This window comes from Stegodyphus dumicola, chromosome X1 (assembly GCF_044657685.1).
Source record: "Stegodyphus dumicola isolate Sdum_Otavi_A_Nest chromosome X1, ASM4465768v1".
NCBI lineage: Eukaryota > Metazoa > Arthropoda > Arachnida > Araneae > Eresidae > Stegodyphus > Stegodyphus dumicola.
This window is the reverse complement of record NC_140780.1, coordinates 101,629,133-101,650,589: the sequence shown is the minus strand read 5'-3', so window position 1 is coordinate 101,650,589 and position 21,457 is coordinate 101,629,133. Positions and strand designations below refer to the sequence as shown.

The window sequence follows — 21,457 nt, the reverse complement described above, 5'->3', positions numbered from 1 at the left end:
GCGTTGTATAAGTACTTCTAGCGCTGAAAATCTAACGTTTTATTGATGACTATATGCAAACATTTATGTTTCAAAATAATTCAAAATAAAGCTTGAAATAGAGTGCTCAAAAATGGGCATTTTGTCGCATTAAAACTTTATCAAAACAATTATCCCTAATTCATTTATTTGGAGTTGGATAAGGATATATGCGGATATGTTTTTGTTTAGGAAAGAATAATAAGAAAAGAACCCTGTTAGGTTTTAAGGTTAAAAGTAGTAAACTAATATACGGTTTATCAAATATTGATTTCCATGATAAATCTGATCAGATTTTTAGCGTTACACATAGCATTAAAAATTGTACTTAAAATTAAACTGTATTCTAAGCATACCACTTTCTAATATAAATAACGGATCTTACTAGCATTCGAAAAGATTTACAACAGGTATATGCAACAGGAATACATTAGTGATCTATCAATTACAGGTCTCGTAAAATCCTTTAGTGTTGCTTAATACGTAATACTAAAGAATGATTTTATTCATTTCTTAGGAATATTAAAGGATGATTGATTCTCTCTTCACCTTAATTTCTTTCCTTTATTACAGAGGCTTCCAAAATTAATTACACACCGATTTTCTACGCTTTCGGTATACAGATAGCTTTTGTTACTTTCTAATCCAATTAATTATCACACGTGATATTTGAAAGCAGAACGTGGGCAGTAGATTTGTATCGGAGGTTAAAAGGTGAAGCCCAGTTCTGCAACTACTGAACACAAATCCTAGTTTTGACTGAGAGCTCCCCATGGTACGGTATCTGACATTCCTATGCTTCACGTTTCTTGGTACAAGCCACATGGACCGACTTTCTTGCTGACAGATTTTACCTTCCGTACTTCGCCTAGTTACAACGGTCATAAATACAGGTCTTATTTTTGCCACTGAAACCCACGCCTATATGCGTGGTAGCTCGAAATTTACCACAAGTCTTTAAACATGGAGGAACAAAACATAAAAGGAGACTATTTAAAATAGTTAATGATCTTAAAATTAATGCACCTTTGTTTTTAAGACAGTTAACACAATTAAAATTTCCTAGTAGCACACTATATATTACGTACCTAACTATGCATTAAGTAAATAAATGACTGAAATTTTTTTGAAATAAAAATGTACGTCAGTTAAAAGTTTGCTGCGCATATCTCCCTTGATGACAGATAAGTGACAAGCTAACTTTTCAATTCTCCTTTCTGATTAAAAGGTATATTCTCCCTCCTTTTCGTATGTCTTGTAACTAGAAACACGCTCTCCGCGTATTCGGGCCGTCCGGAGTTCGAATTCCGGAGAGGGCATTGCGGATTTCTTCAGCTTCCTGACTTCAAAAAATTTTTGAAAGACTCTACAAGTGGCGCTCGAACTAAAATATGGTGGACATTCATCACTAACAGGATTGGCTATTGTGACCCGTAATTCTCAGTCGCTCTTTAAAAGTGGGAGTATATAAGGTATTTTCTTCCACTTTTCGGGATGCCTTCGTGATGTGACTCGAAGCACGCTCGGCGAGTATTCGGGAGATCCGAAGTTCGAAACGCATCGAGGGCATTACGGATTTCTTCAGTTTCCTGGCTTCGATAAAACCTAATGACTCTACGAGATGTCTGAAATTTTCAGTTGTAGCTTCTTTTTTTCAATACTATTTTTAAAATAATTTGTCACATCAATACTATATATACTAAACTAGTAAATATAATACTGATTCAGAAGTCAAACAACAAAAATCAGCGTTAATTCACAAAATTTTCACAGGACTAGTTTCGATGGTTTTACCGAACCATCATCTTCAGCTGCAAAACCGCAAATGAACAAGATAGGAAATAATGTTTAGATAAGATAAGAAAGCCTGGACAAGAATAAGCAAGTGGCGCCATCTGTTGGCGAAACCAGAACTAAAACATAATTTCTCTAAAAGCCGAAGGCAAATTTGGATTGGAATTAGGATCGTTAACTAGAACAGAAAGATTTTTATGAATGTGAAATGCCTCTAGAAAATCCAGTTCTCCAATGGAAGATGTTTTTTGAATAATTTTGGCAGCAGAAAAATTGAAAGTGTGATTTTCGGACCAACAATGTTGAGCAACAGAAGACTTCTGTGTTTCCTTTTTTCTAACATATGCCTCATGTTCTTTGACGCGAAATTTTAAGGCTCTCTTAGTTTGGCCAATGTAAATTAAACCGCACTGGCAAGGAATCCTATAAATACCCCAGGAATTCATATCCGGAATGGGGTCCTTGAGTATAGAAGTTGGAATTTTATTGATGGGAGAGTAAACAACCCGAAAGTTAAATTTCTGCAAAATATGTGCAACTTTATAGCTAATTGATGGAAAGAAGGGAATGACAACAGAATTTTTATAATCTCCTAAAATAAGAGTGTGGCTTTTAGTGTGTTGAGATGAGAATTTTTTAACTGCTTGATTAATAATGTTGGGTGAAAAGCCCCTGTCAATAGCTATTGCTTTTAAATAATTTAGTTCTTCATCAAGGGCTAGTTTGAAGGAGCAAACTTGAAGAGCACGGAAAACATAGGAATAAAATGAAGCTAACTTTTGTTTAGTCGGATGACATGATTTAAAGTGTGGTGGAAGGCAAACCGATGAAGGTTTACGGTAAACTGTAGTACTGAAGTTGGATGTGTTACGTGTGACCAGAATGTCGAGAAACGGAAGAGAATTGCAAGTCTCAAGTTCAAAAGTGAACTGAATAGCAGGATCAATAGAATTCATTGTTGAAAGAACTCTATTTAAATCATCTTTATTACCTTCAAACAGGGTAAAAGTATCGTCTACGTAGCGGAAGCATGTCGGGAAGTTTAAAGTTTCAAACAATTTTGATTCATAATAATGCATGTAGATATCAGCCAGGATGGGACTGAGGGGGCTTCCCATGGCTATTCCCTCAGTTTGCTTGTAATATTTATTTTGGAAAACAAAATGTGTTTGTTTCAAACAGAGTTGAGTGAGAGAAATTAGCTCATCAATTTCGATGCAAGAGAAATGAAATTCGCGAAGTCTGGTTTCTAGACATCTTAATGCACCCTCCACTGGGACATTGGTGAATAATGATTTTACATCAAAAGAAACCATGAGTAAATTACGAGGAGAAATGTTTTTAACCTTTTTTACAAACTCTATTGAATTTTTTATGGTGTAAATGTTATTGTCTAATAGAGTGGAAAATCTAGAAACTAAATATTTAGCTAATGGATACGAGGCAGTACCTAAATTTGATACAATAGGGCGGAAAGGAATACCACTTTTATGAATTTTGGGAAGAGCATATAATCTGGCACAATTCGCAACAGATGGGATAAGCGAATGTTTTAAGTTGCTTGAAATGATTTGCGAAGATTTGATCGCAGTTTTTATTTTGGATAAGTCCGAAGGTGAAGGATCTTTAGGGATCGGATTATATGGTCCTTCGTTTAAGAGTTTAGTGACACCATCGATGTAAGTGTTCTTATCCATGACGACTATCTGGCCACCTTTGTCGGCCTTTGAAATGACAATATCCGGGTTAGAATGAATCTCGCGCATTGTAGCTCTTTCTCTCGCAGTTAGATTTGGTTTCAAAGGTTTATTATTGAATTTCACATTATGAGCGATAAGATGCCTAATCATTTCTTTCTGTGAATCTGAAACTTTACTGAACTTGAAAGCTTTTTCGATAGGAGCCAAAATCTTTGGAATCGAGGGTTTACAGGTTTGTGAGAAGTTAAAATTATATTTTAGAATTCTCTCTTGTTCTTCTGAAAGACTAACATTAGAAATATTAACTATTGGCTTGATGTTTACAATGGGAAGATTTTTTGAACTACTTGAACTGGAAGACTGTAAAAGAAGTTTTTCGAATTTAAGTGCAAGGGTGTTTTTATGACGGTTAACTGCATTCTCCGTTCTAGACCAAGACTTTTGTTCAAGGGCAGTGAATTTTGGATATGTTTTAGCGAGTTCCAGATGAAGCTTATAGAGTTCATGTTCAATTTTGGACAATTGTTGACGTGTATCCCTTATCACGGACCGAAGTAAGGCAAGTTTGCAATTTAACAGAATTCTTGAAACGCGACTCGAAGGTTTTTGATTAGATTTGATTTGAATAAAATTGGGGATCAATTTTTTACATTTACATTTAAGTAAAAAGTCAAGATGATTCAGGAATTTTTGCCGTTTCAGGCGTAATTTAGTGAAACGATTAACGGATGAAGGCATGATAAACAATGCAGAAAATCAAACTAAATTAACTGAGCAATAATAAAGTACACACAAAATAGCAGAAAAATCCCTCACTGAAATGAATAGAAAACAAAATGTTTGTAAGCAAAATGCATGAAATCAGACAAGCAAAGCACGATATCCAAATGTACAAAACATAAACATAACTTGAAAATTGCAAAAATGTACTCACCGAAACTCCTACAATCACAAAATGGCGGCCACACCACGTGCAAAAAAGAAAGCAAAATATAAGCCTGTTTGGGGCTTCTATAATTAAGACACAATAACACGCCGATAAATACTGATTCAGAAGTCAAACAACAAAAATCAGCGTTAATTCACAAAATTTTCACAGGACTAGTTTCGATGGTTTTACCGAACCATCATCTTCAGCTGCAAAACCGCAAATGAACAAGATAGGAAATAATGTTTAGATAAGATAAGAAAGCCTGGACAAGAATAAGCAAGTGGGGCCATCTGTTGGCGAAACCAGAACTAAAACATAATTTCTCTAAAAGCCGAAGGCAAATTTGGATTGGAATTAGGATCGTTAACTAGAACAGAAAGATTTTTATGAATGTGAAATGCCTCTAGAAAATCCAGTTCTCCAATGGAAGATGTTTTTTGAATAATTTTGGCAGCAGAAAAATTGAAAGTGTGATTTTCGGACCAACAATGTTGAGCAACAGAAGACTTCTGTGTTTCCTTTTTTCTAACATATGCCTCATGTTCTTTGACGCGAAATTTTAAGGCTCTCTTAGTTTGGCCAATGTAAATTAAACCGCACTGGCAAGGAATCCTATAAATACCCCAGGAATTCATATCCGGAATGGGGTCCTTGAGTATAGAAGTTGGAATTTTATTGATGGGAGAGTAAACAACCCGAAAGTTAAATTTCTGCAAATCCTTCACCTTCGGACTTATCCAAAATAAAAACTGCGATCAAATCTTCGCAAATCATTTCAAGCAACTTAAAACATTCGCTTATCCCATCTGTTGCGAATTGTGCCAGATTATATGCTCTTCCCAAAATTCATAAAAGTGGTATTCCTTTCCGCCCTATTGTATCAAATTTAGGTACTGCCTCGTATCCATTAGCTAAATATTTAGTTTCTAGATTTTCCACTCTATTAGACAATAACATTTACACCATAAAAAATTCAATAGAGTTTGTAAAAAAGGTTAAAAACATTTCTCCTCGTAATTTACTCATGGTTTCTTTTGATGTAAAATCATTATTCACCAATGTCCCAGTGGAGGGTGCATTAAGATGTCTAGAAACCAGACTTCGCGAATTTCATTTCTCTTGCATCGAAATTGATGAGCTAATTTCTCTCACTCAACTCTGTTTGAAACAAACACATTTTGTTTTCCAAAATAAATATTACAAGCAAACTGAGGGAATAGCCATGGGAAGCCCCTCAGTCCCATCCTGGCTGATATCTACATGCATTATTATGAATCAAAATTGTTTGAAACTTTAAACTTCCCGACATGCTTCCGCTACGTAGACGATACTTTTACCCTGTTTGAAGGTAATAAAGATGATTTAAATAGAGTTCTTTCAACAATGAATTCTATTGATCCTGCTATTCAGTTCACTTTTGAACTTGAGACTTGCAATTCTCTTCCGTTTCTCGACATTCTGGTCACACGTAACACATCCAACTTCAGTACTACAGTTTACCGTAAACCTTCATCGGTTTGCCTTCCACCACACTTTAAATCATGTCATCCGACTAAACAAAAGTTAGCTTCATTTTATTCCTATGTTTTCCGTGCTCTTCAAGTTTGCTCCTCCAAACTAGCCCTTGATGAAGAACTAAATTATTTAAAAGCAATAGCTATTGACTGGGGCTTTTCACCCAACATTATTAATCAAGCAGTTAAAAAATTCTCATCTCAACACACTAAAAGCCACACTCTTATTTTAGGAGATTATAAAAATTCTGTTGTCATTCCCTTCTTTCCATCAATTAGCTATAAAGTTGCACATATTTTGCAGAAATTTAACTTTCGGGTTGTTTACTCTCCCATCAATAAAATTCCAACTTCTATACTCAAGGACCCCATTCCGGATATGAATTCCTGGGGTATTTATAGGATTCCTTGCAAGTGCGGTTTAATTTACATTGGCCAAACTAAGAGAGCCTTAAAATTTCGCGTCAAAGAACATGAGGCATATGTTAGAAAAAAGGAAACACAGAAGTCTTCTGTTGCTCAACATTGTTGGTTCGAAAATCACACTTTCAATTTTTCTGCTGCCAAAATTATTCAAAAAACATCTTCCATTGGAGAACTGGATTTTCTAGAGGCATTTCACATTCATAAAAATCTTTCTGTTCTAGTTAACGATCCTAATTCCAATCCAAATTTGCCTTCGGCTTTTAGAGAAATTATGTTTTAGTTCTGGTTTCGCCAACAGATGGCGCCACTTGCTTATTCTTGTCCAGGCTTTCTTATCTTATCTAAACATTATTTCCTATCTTGTTCATTTGCGGTTTTGCAGCTGAAGATGATGGTTCGGTAAAACCATCGAAACTAGTCCTGTGAAAATTTTGTGAATTAACGCTGATTTTTGTTGTTTGACTTCTGAATCAGTATTTATTCGGCGTGTTATTGTGTCTTAATTAGTAAATATAATTTAATATTTTTTGTCCTTATAACATATATGCAGACATATATAGTGTATAGATATACAGAATTTCTTATTTGTTCATAACTGTATAAATATCAGCCCTAGGTGAAGACGTAGATAAAAGTACTTTTATATGTGAATCATGTAATGTTTTCTTATACGTACAAGTAGTGGTAAATGTAAATTTATGGATATACAATTTATGTCTACGATAAACAAATTCTTTTAGCTAATGTATTATTTTTTATCATTTCTTTTATGTATTTTCTATTTCTTGTCAACCTTTACTAGAAGGTAAATTAGTTTGAATTTAAGTAGCAAGTGAAGTTGTAATTTAGACAGATTACTGAGGCTATCTCCCAGTGTAACTTGCTGAGAAGAAACGTTTCTAGTCGATCTGTGAACTGCTGAATAAATTTTGCATCTGTTAGAACATATGTAATAGCATATGATTTAGAATCCCATTGTTGGAGCTGAGTAGTTAAGTTGAAAGTTAAATTGTGCGGTTTATTAATTTAAATTGTAGAGACATTAGGATATTTTGGAAGCAAGAGAGATTGAAAAATTAGCAATCGCCTTCGCCGGGAATCAAACCACGGACCTCTGAATTACCGGCTCAGTGTGCTGACCACTAACACCACGAAGGCAAGCTAGGAAGGCGGGAGAAATACCTTACAAAATAACTAAAAACTACCAGATCGTGGCTGCTATTTGTTAGTTTTAAATTGTAAACTACGAAGAGAAGTTTTAATAATTTTTTAATTACGTTTTACCTCTTCTTTGCTAGTTAGACTTCTAGAAATGAAAATGATAGTTTATTGAAAGAAAAGAGGTTAAACAATTGTTACTACATAGCTCACTAAGGTTGAACCTTACCAGGTAGCAGAATTTCTATGATGCAGGATATAATAAGGAACAGGTACATGATGAGAGAGTAACGTATTAAATTTCATAGAACCACAATGAAAGAAATCTTGCATCTCTTAATAGTAGTGTCAGCATATGCTAGACTTCAGCAGAAAGACTTCCTGGTTTTCTTAGATTGTTCATCACAAGTGGTTTTTACTTTTCCACAAGAAATAGTTTAGAAGAGATGATTATCTGGCCTTTTAATCAAAATTAAGTGAAAATATCATTAAAATTGCATAAAAACTTAATGAAATTACGAAACAGGAGAAAAGGATTTTCATATTCCTGTTCATGCAGCAATAATTTCATATCATATTATATATTCGTATTTAAATCTAAAGAATCTACTGAATATTATGTATTTTTCTGAGGTGATTTAATCTTTTTTACTGCTGAATGTGTATTTTTGTGGTGAAATAACTTCGTACTGAATAAATTTTGCAATTATTGATTGAGTTTATATAATTGATAATTAATAATAGTTAATATATTATTATAATCCATAATTATTAATATATTGATTGATATAAACTAAAATACTATGGTTAGGTTATTTAATTACGGCAAAGCCTCGAGGGCTATCTGCCTAAAGGGAGGGGTGCCTTCGTGGAGGACTTTCTGAGGGAAACTGACTCGTATACACGTTACACATGGGGAAAACCACGAAAACACCCATGCAGCCAGCCCGTTCGCGGGATTCGAACCTCGGACCGAACTACCAGTGTTCAGCGACTTTACCGCTCGGCCGCTGGTGGGTGAGCCCCCTAAAATACTGTGGAGAAAACATAAATTTATAAGTTCAGCACAGACGACAAGCATTTCTCTTATGTTTTTTCTAGGGAAAAGGATAAAACAATAATTAATATTACCCCAAACCTTTTGCACTCAAGAGTAGATTTACTATGATAGTAATGCAGTGAATATCATTTACTTCCTTAAGACAAATTTACAACTAGACACAATAGCAGGGCTCATAATTGAGAATAATGCATGTCTCAAACGTGTCATAAACTGCTTAAATTACATAAAAAGAGATTTTTTTAATCATCAGATTTAAAAACAAGGTTATTTTCCCTCTAACATTTCGTTGGCCACTATTTCTTCATTTCAAATATGAGGTGATGTTTCTCTTTTAAATAATCATCAAGATCTTTTTCAGTAAGTATATAAAGTATTTCTTTCACCATCTTGGCATGCCTTCATGGTGTAGTGGTCAGCGCGTGTGTTTGAGAGGTCCGTGATTCGAGTCCCGGCGAGGGCACTGCTCATTTTTCATCTTTCCTGCTTCGAAATAACCTTGTAGGGTTTTAACAAACATTTATTTTAAGTTTAAGCTATCTTTCCTGTCAAGCCTTTACTTTCCCCTAGAATTGCCAATGCTAGAGTATGTAAACTGTAGTAGAACGCGCAGTATATTCAAATTTTAGCAGAAGTAAGTTGAGTTTAAATAGAACTGAAACGAGATTGTATGTGTGCTTCTTGAATCGCGAACGTGGAGGTTGCTAGGTAGAAATTTAAGAACCGCGCGTTTCGGCCTGTGTGCCTATCTCGACAGTTCGCTGAATCTTTCAACTGCTTAACCAGTAAGCTCGCTGAATCTCAGCTGTATTTTAGAACGCGGTTAGGTTAGTTACGATTTCAGAGCCTCGTAGGTAGTTATCTAGTTGTTTATTCATCCTGTCATTAATTTTTAATTTCACATTTCTGTTTTTGTTAAACCGCAGGGTCGGCGTAGTTTGTGAGCGTCAAGTGAACGCAGCTGTTATTTCTAAAGTGGAATAAAAAGGGCTTTAAACCCTTCTTACGTGTTTGTGTAAATTTACAGTTCATAGCAGTCACTACCACGGTTGCTGACAAGTTGGAGCCACACAATACTACAACCTAATGTCTCTATAAGTAAGAATTTGCATTTTGATTTTACTATATTTATTATCATATGTACTTATCGTTAATTGCACGAGCCACCAAAACGAATTATCTTACCTGTACTACAATTTTCAAGAATAAAAATTTCCTCCTATAACAAATTTTCAAAACACTCATACGTTGTTAATTAAAATCCTTTTTGAAGATCCAGACTCTCATCTGCAATACATGCAGCTTTCTGAATGATATTAATAACTATGACACTCTGTTTTGTAAACTATTTGTGCAAACAAAAAGATATTTATGGTCAAACAGGGGAAGATACATGTAAAGAGATCGAAGGACGGCAATATCTGTACACTTAGTTTATAATGTATCCAGGTAAACATTAGTAAGAATGCAACTGCAAAACATGCTAAAAATAATGCCTTGTTAAATGGACCCAACAGAAAACTGAGAACTATTAATCAAACAATATCGAAAAACATACAGCGAAATCTAAAAATATATGCCAAATGAAAAATAACAGCAGTATATTTCAAAGTATAATTTCTACTAATTTTCAGGTATGTTTATTTTTTATGTCTTGATCTAAGAATATAACTTGACTATAAATTAAAATTATGTAAGAAGAAAATAATTAATGTCTGCGAAAAACATTAGATAATCAAAGCTTTCCTTCTCTAATAATCAAAAATAAGTTTCAATTTATAAGTAGTCAGTTAGTAATAATGAATATATCGTGGTCACGTCAGTTTAAGAAACTAAAATTCATATCATATCATAGTTAGCGTTATTGTCAATTTTAAAATTATACAATTTAGGAAAAGTAATTAATATGAGTTTATTAAAAAATATTTGTTGCTTGTTTCTAGCAAAGAAAAAAAGATTTTAATGAAATTTTATTTTGTGCATTAATGTTGAGCAATAATTACATATTAAAAATTTCGAACGAACAGTTAATTTTAGAAGTAATATCAATTGAGACTTAAACGTCTATAATCCTTGAGCTTTATCCACTTTTGAAATTCATAAGTAAAACTCTAGTCATGTTTGATCAATATTTTGCAAGGTTATTAAAGAAACAAAACATGCACTCTGAAATACTATAAAAACTTTGGAGCATTCTGAAGTTAATCTTCTTAAATGATTGTTTAAAATATTTTATTATTTTTTAAATAATTCAAAGACACTTTAAGAAAAACATTTTCAAAAATCTGAACTTCCTTAAATTTTCGATTTTTTATTTATTTAATTAACTTATAACTCTTACAAAGTCATAGAAGAGTAAATCTCGTAAATTTCTTTAATCCATACAGTTTCTCCTTGCACTTCTTAATATTTTTATTTTCAATCAGAATTTCTGTATTGAATCATACTTTAAGTGTTAAAGGGGCCAGTTCACCTTCTCCAAATTTCAGTAAACCCTGTGTAGTCAAAATCATTGATTACAATTGATATACACGTTTTACTCATTATTTAAATCGTTACTTAAACTCTTTATTTAAACTCTTTATTTGACGAATTTATAGTTTTTAACTCCTTCAGATAGAAGTTTCACTTTTTTCAAAGGACCAAAGGTACAATTCTTTCTGTGACAAAGGAAAACAATATTTACTAAACAGGACCTGAATAGCCAGTATTGTTCGGCGAGTAGCATTATCGCTTAGACATGCAAGAATCTTCACTCTCATTTTTAGTCGATGTCATGTTCAGGGACATTCGGTATCAGCGCACTTTTCCAGGTCAAATTACACTCTTTTTTCCCTTCTACCGGTTTGTCCGAGTTGTTTTATTTTAATTTTCATTCTTTAACTTATTTAACACGGAGCAGAATGTTACAAATGAAATGTGAAAGGAAATATTTTTATTTTATGTAATCGATATGCTAATTAGTTCAGTTCATCAGTTTTCCAAGCTTCTAAGCCGCATAATTAGAAACCGGTTTTGTAATCCATTAAAATAAAATTTAGGTATGATACTAAAGAACTGTGTTTCATGTCATACTGGCGTTATAAGTTAGCGTTATTGTCAATTTCAAGTATTTTTTACATGTATATTTACTTCCTAAAAATCAATTAAAATTTTACTTTTGTATTTTATACAATAGCTAGGAGTGCAAGAGCGACTTAACTTAATCCTAGATGAAAATCTATTTTGATAATTAACTTTCAAATTTTAGCTTAAATTGTATTATGCCGGTAACTGATATTTTCTTAATAAGAGATCTAACAAAAACTACTCTAGCTCTTACGATTAAACAATAGCTTGAAAAGAGAAGTCATATTATCACGGTAAGGTCAAGACAAGATCATTTAAGTACTTCTGAATAATGAGATTTCTTTCAGATATCGAAAAAGGATGTTACTTACGACATTTTAAATCGCTAAGACGGTATATACATAGCAGAAATTCCAGGTGAGATTCACTCACGGATGGTAAGTCGCACTTTCTACTGGCTTAACGTAAAGACTTCTGCAGAAGTCTATGACCGACCATTTGAGACTCGGTAAGGAAGATCCAAAGTAGGTCATTTACTCTAGTCAACAGTTCGCTTTTCTTCTCATCAGAATAATCACATTTTCTGGGATCTTTACCCAGTTTAGCAAATACTCGCATTTTTATGGCTCCTTTTCCTATGACAAAACTTTTTCCAAATTAATGAAATTATATTAACTCAAGTTTCACTGTATAAAGGGCACTGAAACTTAGATTATCTTTGCGTATCATTTCAAGACATATTAAATTATGTTCGGCAATTATAAACTCTTACAAATTCTTTTGTAACTCTATTTGTAATGTTCTAGATGGATTTTTTTAAATTAGTACATTTTTAATTAGTAATGCAGCAAAATCAATTATCATATGCGATATTGAGTAAAATTGTGTACTTGCTGTATAACTGAAGTATTCTAAAACATTTAGGATTTAGAACAAATAAAAGAAGTTAGGATTATAACGCTTCGTTCTCTTTGGAAACATACAACGTACGAAGCGTCTTAAAGAAGGACAAGTGAAGAATTATCACTATGTCTTGCAAGCACCACAGAGTCTGAGAAAGGGTGTAAACGACCCTTTATTTTATTTAACTTAAATAAAAGCTAACGGACGGCACCACTCTTGCTTACAAAACATTTTCAGCAATTATAGATTATCTCAAAAATAATAAAGAATGGCTTAAAATAAGTTAGCCTAAAGGCTACACAATTCAAGTAACCCCCAAGGTAGCTCTGGCCTAAAGGTTGGTGTTGCAAGCCTTAGAGAGAATAACTCAACGCTTCAGAATACTACTCTAAGGAGAATCGAAATTCAAACGCGGCTTTCAGCAGGTAGAACAAGCTGTGATTCTACCCTCTAAAGTCTTTCTTTTAATACTCTCTTCTTTGTACCGCAGTTGAAAATCACGCGAACTATAAATTTATATTCTGGCAGGAAGAAAGTTAATTAACATAAAATAACTGGTTAAAAACTAAGCGAGACCTTATAGGGTTCAGAAGAAAACACACTACAAATATTAAATAGTAAAAGAAACATTTAACAGCTACAGACATAGTGTTTTTTGCTAAAATCATCATTAATAAATAAATATTATGCACATTACAGTGAACTCTGGAAAGTTTTCGAACATTCTAAAGTTCACTGAGTGTCTAACAAAAGCATAAATTTAAAGGCAAGTAGTAAGGTATAGTACGTTTTCAATTGCTGAGATTATTCTAGTTAAGAAGCATATGAATATCTTGCAGGAGCCGTCTACTGATTCTTCTTGTGCGCAACCTTTTTAGCCAATCTATAATTAAAACCTTTATTTCGTTATTGTAACATGAATATTTCCCTGTAGACTTAGCTAAGTGTCAGCAGAAGGTAGCTAATACGCTATTGTATGATATTACATGCAGAGATCCGATATTCAGTTATGAGATAAATCCTTTTACGACAGTCAACCCTTTTATAACACTCTGCTTAATTTCAATCACAACTGCAGCACCAAGCTGCATTTTAACCTCGATATCATCTAAAGACCAGCCGGCTTTAGGTAGGCATATTAAATAATCGCTGGTAGACCCTTTTCTTTGATTAAAAGTTTCTTGTCGGTGCTTAGAAGATATTTTTCCCTTTATAATTCATCATGATTCAGAAACCTGAACAAAAGATTTGTTTTTATCAACCAAACGTATAGAGAAACGATAGTATAACAGTTTAATTTTCCTCTTTCACCTAGCTTTCCAATAACGTGACTGATTTAAAAGAGCAAGTATTTCCATAATTCACCTTCCTAAGCATCTCAAGCAATTTACATAACGTCGGGTTAAAAGTTTCATAGTGTATATAACACTTTATTTTATCTACGGCAGATAAATGACTGTTTATGAGTTATTAAATGAACATGAAGGTCAATAAATTCATGGATAGCATGAAATCCTAATACTATATATATATTTTGAAGTTTGGGTTGGACGAAAGCATTGTTTTCGGAGCATTTTGCCTATTAATACGTGAGACTCCTCCCCATATATATTTATAACAAAACACTTTTCTGTTATTTAAATCAATGATAAGCTGATTTTGTCAATAAACAAAGGGTAAATTATATGTGTCGCGAGTAGTCTTTAAAGACCTTATGGGATAAAGGTTTCGATTTGTTTTCTTAAAATTTCAACTATAAATTATCTCACTTTTCTGTATCTAATTGTTTACCCATCAACCTTTTTTTTTTAGTTAGTCAAAACTAATAGTTTTGGTTAGGGTTTTCACTTAACTCTATCATGTAAATAGAAAAAACATTAGGTTGTTTTTAATCAAATACGTTACATGAAATCTGCAAATAATTATACTTAACTACTGTTAACTCAAAGGAGCTTTTGTTCAAGGTACTGTTTAAAATCAAACGAAATTCATCGTAGAATTTTTTACTCTAGAGTGTTAGATGCTAATGTATCGATAATCTTGCAGATGTACACTTTGGAAATGATAAGCAAAACAAATTATTTACTTGAAATTTCAAATTCATTTACTTAGTAGAAAATAAAGTACAGCAGTTGGCCCTTATTTTGCGATTTTCCTCAAAGCATGTTAATTGAATCTTTATGTTCTACTTCTGAAGAAATTCACCTTCCCAAAGTACAATAATAACAAGTGTAGCAAGAGTGTTGCCTCAAAAGTATGTATTATTCATTACCTGGGCTCTAGTTTTTTCCATTTATCTGTGTCGAGAATTTAAGAAGCGGAAAATTAAATTTTTTATTGATTAATTTAGAATTATTTTTAGAGTCTCAAAATAGAATTTATCAGCATACAACCTTTTAAAAGAAATCACACGTATCTATCTAGTTGTGTCTGTTACACTACTTTTTCAAACAACACAAGTGATATATATATATCCTAACTATTAGATCTATACGAATGATGTTACGCTTAGCAAGTGAATCATCACAGTGATTATTTGTAATGATATGTTCATTTGTATTTTTTGCTGTATTAGAAAAACAATCTCCACTGTGGTACAGATTAAATGATGCATCACCGATTGTAGTTCTATTTTCGCAGAGATTTACAGGTCAAATTTTTAAAAAATGCCTTGACCTTTTCTGATGAGGAGATAAAATAAAAACAAGGACAAATACTATTCTACTTTCTGAAAATGCTTCTAAATATTGACACTTGTTCCTAAAAATCAGTTGTATCAAATATATATATATATAAATTCGTGTTTTTCTTTGCTAATTTATTCTAAATTCTTTACTTTGCTTATACTATGCAAGGGTATAAATAAATAATTCCATGTTTAAAGTAATATTTTGACAAGCTTTCTCCATATTAGTCATTTAGTCCGGATTTATTCATTTTATGACAGATCAAAAATGATAATTACCAGTTTGACAAGAAATTTCACATTTAGTAGTTTCAATGTTAAATACTGGCTCTTAAGTATTAGGAAGCAGCTAGTTTGTATAGATCTGGTTATTAAGTATCGTGTTTATGATTTTGACGAGATACGGAAGAGCTCTCTATAATGCATTTTACATTACATAGACAGATGATTTCAGAGAATAAGGATACCTAAACATAATTACGATACCAAAGGAGAATACTGTGTATGTACAGGACCTTTTTTTTCCGTATTACGAGAGGGCAATATTGCTTCACATAGACACGTACTTAGCTGTATGAAAAATTTGCCGATTGCGATTTTCATTTGATTTTAATTAAATTTTATATCATTTAATAACTATTTCCGGGTTCACTTTTCGGCGGCCAAAGCTGTTATCTTCCGGGCTTTAATGGTTTCCTTCACCTCTAACATAAATGCGAGTCCTCTAATGTGAGTTCCCTTATGAAATTCTTCATGAAGTTATCCCATTCGTAGTTAATTAGTTACGCTTCCTGCAAAGAAAGGACGTTTAGAATTTTTTGCTGCTCATTTCAGTTTCTACATGACAGAGAAGAAGCTTTGTTGAGAATTATGTTTTGCGACAGAGAGCTTTGTTAGCTTCATAAAAATCCCAGAAACTGTTCTCCTCACAACGAAATTATTAGCGATTTTTTTTTTGCATTGTACTAGCTTCAAAATATAATTATTCAAGCATTATGCCGAAATTATATTTACCTTTGTTTTTAACAATGAGAAATTCGCCTTTTGAGTGATCCTCAGTTATCCATTAATGAAATACGATAGAACCACATAGTTAAAAATTCAGCATCCAGCTTAAGATGTTAGAAATTACAACATTACGATATAGTGAAATACGTAATGAAATGCGTTGTTTGTCTTGGATGATCAAGTTTGCATTCCTATGAAAAATTACTATATTTGTCGAATCCGAATTTTATATATAGGCTTTCGAGGCTTAGTGGGATAAATGCTAGAAATTGCGGCAGAGATTGCTATAAATGGATTTTTCATCTTACTTTTACAAATGGTGAATAGGGCATTTCAACTAAATACTTTTGGTGATTGATAGAAAAATGTTGCTTTCAGAATTCAAGGTAACTATTAGGCAGGGCAATTCTCAGGAATTCGGAACGGAATATGACACGTGTAAATTAGAATCGTGGTTTCATATCAATGAGCAGTATTGCACAGTGATTATGTTGCGTGATTATTGCTAATCGGACATCCACGTAGTATGAGTTCTAAGTTTTGTGATCAAATAAGCTCGAATGAGTTTTGTGATTATTGAAGAAACCCACTCACAAATGTGCCCGTTCACCTTGCATTATTGGAGCCAGATGATAAAAAGTAAACTTTCTTTAGTGAAAGTTCGCGTTGAACACGTTAACACATATACCTAATCGTTTCTTTATACGTTATTTGAAGACATGAGGTGTTGTTAGGAGCCAAAAGGCTCACTATACCATATAAGTACTTAGTAATTCCATATAAGAATAATGATGGTGAAGCCTAAAGGATGCTCATATTTTCTTTCAAAAGATTCCATACCTTTGATTTAAATAATTTCTATAAACGACACATACTATATATAAATTAGAACATACGTTGATATATTGACACTCCTTTCATGGATAGTTTGGTGGAATTAGATCTCTTCAACTGAAGTATCGATTTCAGGATATTGCGGATCTGAGCCGCCTTGTTGCAACTAAAATGCAAAAGCAGCATGTACGCAATAATTTGACCCTTAGTTCCATGGGTAAGGCGAAAGAATCTCTATATTTCGTCCATTTACTGACAGCCGAACATATAACAAAACAAAATAGGACATGATCTAAGTGAGATACCAAAGATATATCTTTGTGAACTCAAATTTAGGCATGCTTAACAGAAGGCATCCAATACAATAAATGTAGTATTTACTGAGAGGACATGATATGCATGATGTTTAACTGCATGATACTGGTTCGTCAACTGATAGGAGTATTCATCACAAAACTCTCAGTTAGAGGCATTTACCCATTAATTTCTCGAACTGAGAGACGTCATGCAAATTATTATGTTTCGAACACTAAATGCAATAGCACAATAAGAACTGAAAAATCACTACGGAACTGGATATAAAAGTAGGCAGGCGCTGATAATGTGAAAAGGCTTTGATTATGAGCTATGTAATCTCTAGATTTTGTCACTTGAGTCTGAAGAAACGTCCATCATTTTAGTAGGTCTTATATCTATTTGTAACAAAGCTATAAAAAGGACATGAATGTGTAATTCAATTTTTTTAATGACGCATATTTCATTGTTCGAATTAGAGTTATGATTCAGAAAGCATTTGACTGTATTACGCAAGTAGTATATTACAGATTTAAAATTTTCAGAGAGCAGTTTCACTTTTATGGATGACTGGTACTGGATAAATGTGACAAATTGAAAGTTGAATAAACAAGAAACGTAATGTCTGTCTCCATAAAATGTCTAAAATGACAAGCTTATGGAGCGTGAGACCTCTGGCACGAGACGACCCACATTGCAGCACCTTCCGGACGAATGCCTTCGTGTCATAAAAACGAAAAAACAACTTGTGTGTCATCTCCGTAGCCATAAGAACACGCGAAGTATTTCAGCCAACACAAAATAGGTATATACAATTGTTAACTTCCGTAAGAAGTCTAATTTAAATTCAAAACTACCCTTTAAGTATGCACGTAAATACAGCCTGCTTTGTTTGAGTGTGATCAATTTTGTCTGAGACTGGAGTTTGCTTCTGAATTCTTCAAATCATATCCTCCCTGATTTTTCGGATCTACTGAGATACAGCTTGTTTAAATGCGTTCCATAGATCAAATTTTTGAAACATCAGTTTTGATGTTATTTATTGTCAAGAATAAACTGAAATAACTAAGATGTTTGCTATAAAATAAAAGGGATTCGTTAACATCCGTGATTTTGTTCTGCCTTTCGTCTCCTCAGAACAGAGAAGAACACAGAAAGGAGTTATTTTTTATTTTCCGTTTCTGCTGTTTAATTTTGCAAATGAATACTGCCATATTTGCTATGAAATGACAAAAAAGGGAAACAACTTGTTTTGCTTTTAAATTCTTTTTTCAAAATTCTGCACAAGACAAAAAAGAGAAACTTCAGTTTATTAAGCATTGTGAAAAAGAACTAAACAATTGCTTCCGAAAATTAGAAATCAGATATCTGCATTCATTTTACTGGTAGCATTTGAAATTTTAAGAATAATAAGAAGCGCATATGTCAGTGATAGTCTCTTAATAAATAAGTAAATGCAATAAATAAGATTTCAAAAATTTCAAAACTGTGCTTAAATTCAGTCAAAACATTTTTCAGCATTCTCGTATCTTCTTTAAAGATCTATTTTACAATTTATCTTCTAAACAAAGTGTGACGCGTATAGCTAGTCAGATTTTGCATTTAGCATTAGCATCATCTCTGTCCCATTCTAAAGGTCGAATTTCCGAGTAAAACTTAAAAATATAAATTACGCCAATCTGGACCGACTTCAGTAAGCAATTTCACCTCATGAATCATAAAGGTAGACTAATGAATTACCTATCCTTCGGACAGATACCTTATCACATTACACATGATGTAAACTACTAAATTTTGGTTCCTTTCCGTTTTTGGGAAAGCAAACCCGAATGAAATACCAGTATTTAACCAGATTATCTTATAAGGTATTTCTCCTGCATTCTTAGCATGCCTTCGTGGTGTAGTGGTCTGCACGCTCGACGCGAATTCGAGAGGTCCATGCTTCGAGTCCCGGCGAGGGCATTGCTTAATTTTCATGTCTCTTGCTTTTCAAAAAATATCTAATGTCTCTACAATGACGCCCGAATTAAAAGGTGGTGAATGATGATTCTTCACCACCAGGATTTGACAAGTGGGTCTTCTAAATCTCCAGTCGCTCTTTAAAAGGGGGAGTACATAAGGTATTTCTCCCGCCTTCTTAGCGTGCCTTCGTGGTCAGCTCGCTGGACGCGAATTCGAGAGGTCAGTGGTTCGAGTCCCGGTGAGGGCATTGCTCATTTTCCATCTTTCCTGCTTTTCAAAAAATACCTATTGTCTCTACAATCTTTTCAGTCGTCAGTGAGTCTGTATATGAACGCACTGGTTTTAAAAGCTTTTTCAGATATCATGAAGCACTGAATATTACATTGAGATTTGCAACATTTATGCAAATATCGAGATTTCAGGCCTAGAAACTGCAAAAGAAATTTTAAATCACTTTTATTTTTTCCAGACTAAGAAACAGGTATCCAAAGAGTTTTATTCCTTAGAAATACCCGCTGCAAAAGTTTAACACTATTGGAAACTTATTATTCTGAAAAGGAAAGGGGATAATATTTTTTTAATAAAGTAAATCCTTCTTTTTTTCCTCTCTTCGACTCTTCAGATCCTTTAGTATTTTTGACAAAGATATTACCAATTCAACTATTTAAAAATCTTTAATTTTTAATATAAATGTTTTAGTAATCAGTATAAAAAGATAGCTATTTCAAAATAAGGCTTCTTAGTATTCCGACATTTTTTAGTGGTAGAAAGATATATTTTAAACTTTTATTGTTGAAGCCTTCACTTCTTGTAATAGTTTTGTAAGCTTATATACCATTAATAAAAGCAATAATAGGCATTTTAACTCTTTATATTACGCACCTTAGTTGCAGGATTTCGCTCTCTCTCCAGTATCTGTGTGCAAGCCTTTGCTTGTAACTGTTTCCATTATCGTTTTTTTTTTTTTTTTTTTTTTTTTTTTTTTTTTTTTGTATAAAAAAATTAATTTATGCAGAGTGTCTGTCTAAAACATGCAAAAGATTTACTTTGAAATATGTTTCCTTAGAGCTATAATAAAATTTGATTTTAACAGTTAATGAGAAATTACTTTCTAAGCCATATGCTATGATCAAGAATGAAGACTGCAAATGGGTATTAACTGGGAATGTTAAATAAAGTTTTATCTTTTTTAATCACAGATTAAAACACAAATTATTATTTACTTTAAACTGCTATGAAAATTAAAATATTTAAAAACTCTGAGGCCTTTACCTGTTTTTACCTGTTTTTACCTAATCACATCGCTATTTTTTAATTATTAAGAACTGTGAATGAAAATTAAGTAGTGACAAAATTGAGTGAGGTTCGTTTCAATGAACACTTGCATCTTCATCATTATTAAACTCCATTATTGTAAGCAATAAACAAATATCAGAAAATAATTTAAGTATTACATGTACTAATAATCTTTAAAATTCCAGTAAAAAATCTTAAGAAATAAGTACTACTTATTTTAATTATAAAAATGTGAATGCCACTGTACAAGTCATTAGAGTCTTTTTTTTTAAAAAAGGAGACGTGAAAAAAATGCATTGCCTTCACCGGAACTCGAACCCTGGACCTCTCGAATACACTTTGAGTACACTTCCAATTACACCCCGAAGGCATGCGGAAAGGAGGGAGAAAATACCTTACACCACATTTAGTGATGTCTTTATGCAAGTACTATCAACTGCAAAATGAAAGCATTTAATAAATAGTTTACACAAATGTGAATATAAATATGACTGGGCTCACACATAGGGTTGAGAAAGGAGTAGTTTATTTTTCGCATATCACTCTCCTTATCAGCTAAGATTTATAAAGTATTACTAATTCAAATTTTTACTAAATTATAATGAAATAATGGTTTAGATAATATTGATTGTTAAGAATGTGTATATGGAAGGGGAGCAATTAACCCTTTTATTCCGAAGCTAGACATGCGTCGTACGACACTTACATTTACGACAAAGCGCTAGATATACACAATGCGAAATATGATAAGTGGAGATAACTTATTTTAATTAACAGTTGTTTTATTATCGACGATAAATTGCG

At 32.9% G+C, this 21,457-nt stretch overlaps 1 protein-coding gene across 2 annotated transcripts in view; it reads right to left on the bottom strand.

Annotated features, from left to right (window-relative positions):
- Positions 1 to 21,457, bottom strand: part of LOC118188027 (chorion peroxidase-like) — a 240,501-nt gene that overhangs the window by 192,229 nt on the left and 26,815 nt on the right. Inside the window, exon 1 of one of the 2 annotated variants that reach the window (XM_035358360.2) lies at positions 12,042 to 12,146. The exons of the other annotated variant lie outside the window; for it this stretch is intronic. Within the exon in view, the coding sequence (XP_035214251.1) occupies positions 12,042 to 12,046 (5 nt within the window). The 5' untranslated portion in view covers positions 12,047 to 12,146. Of the gene's footprint in view, positions 1 to 12,041; positions 12,147 to 21,457 lie in introns of those variants that run through there. 2 annotated transcript variants of the gene reach the window in all.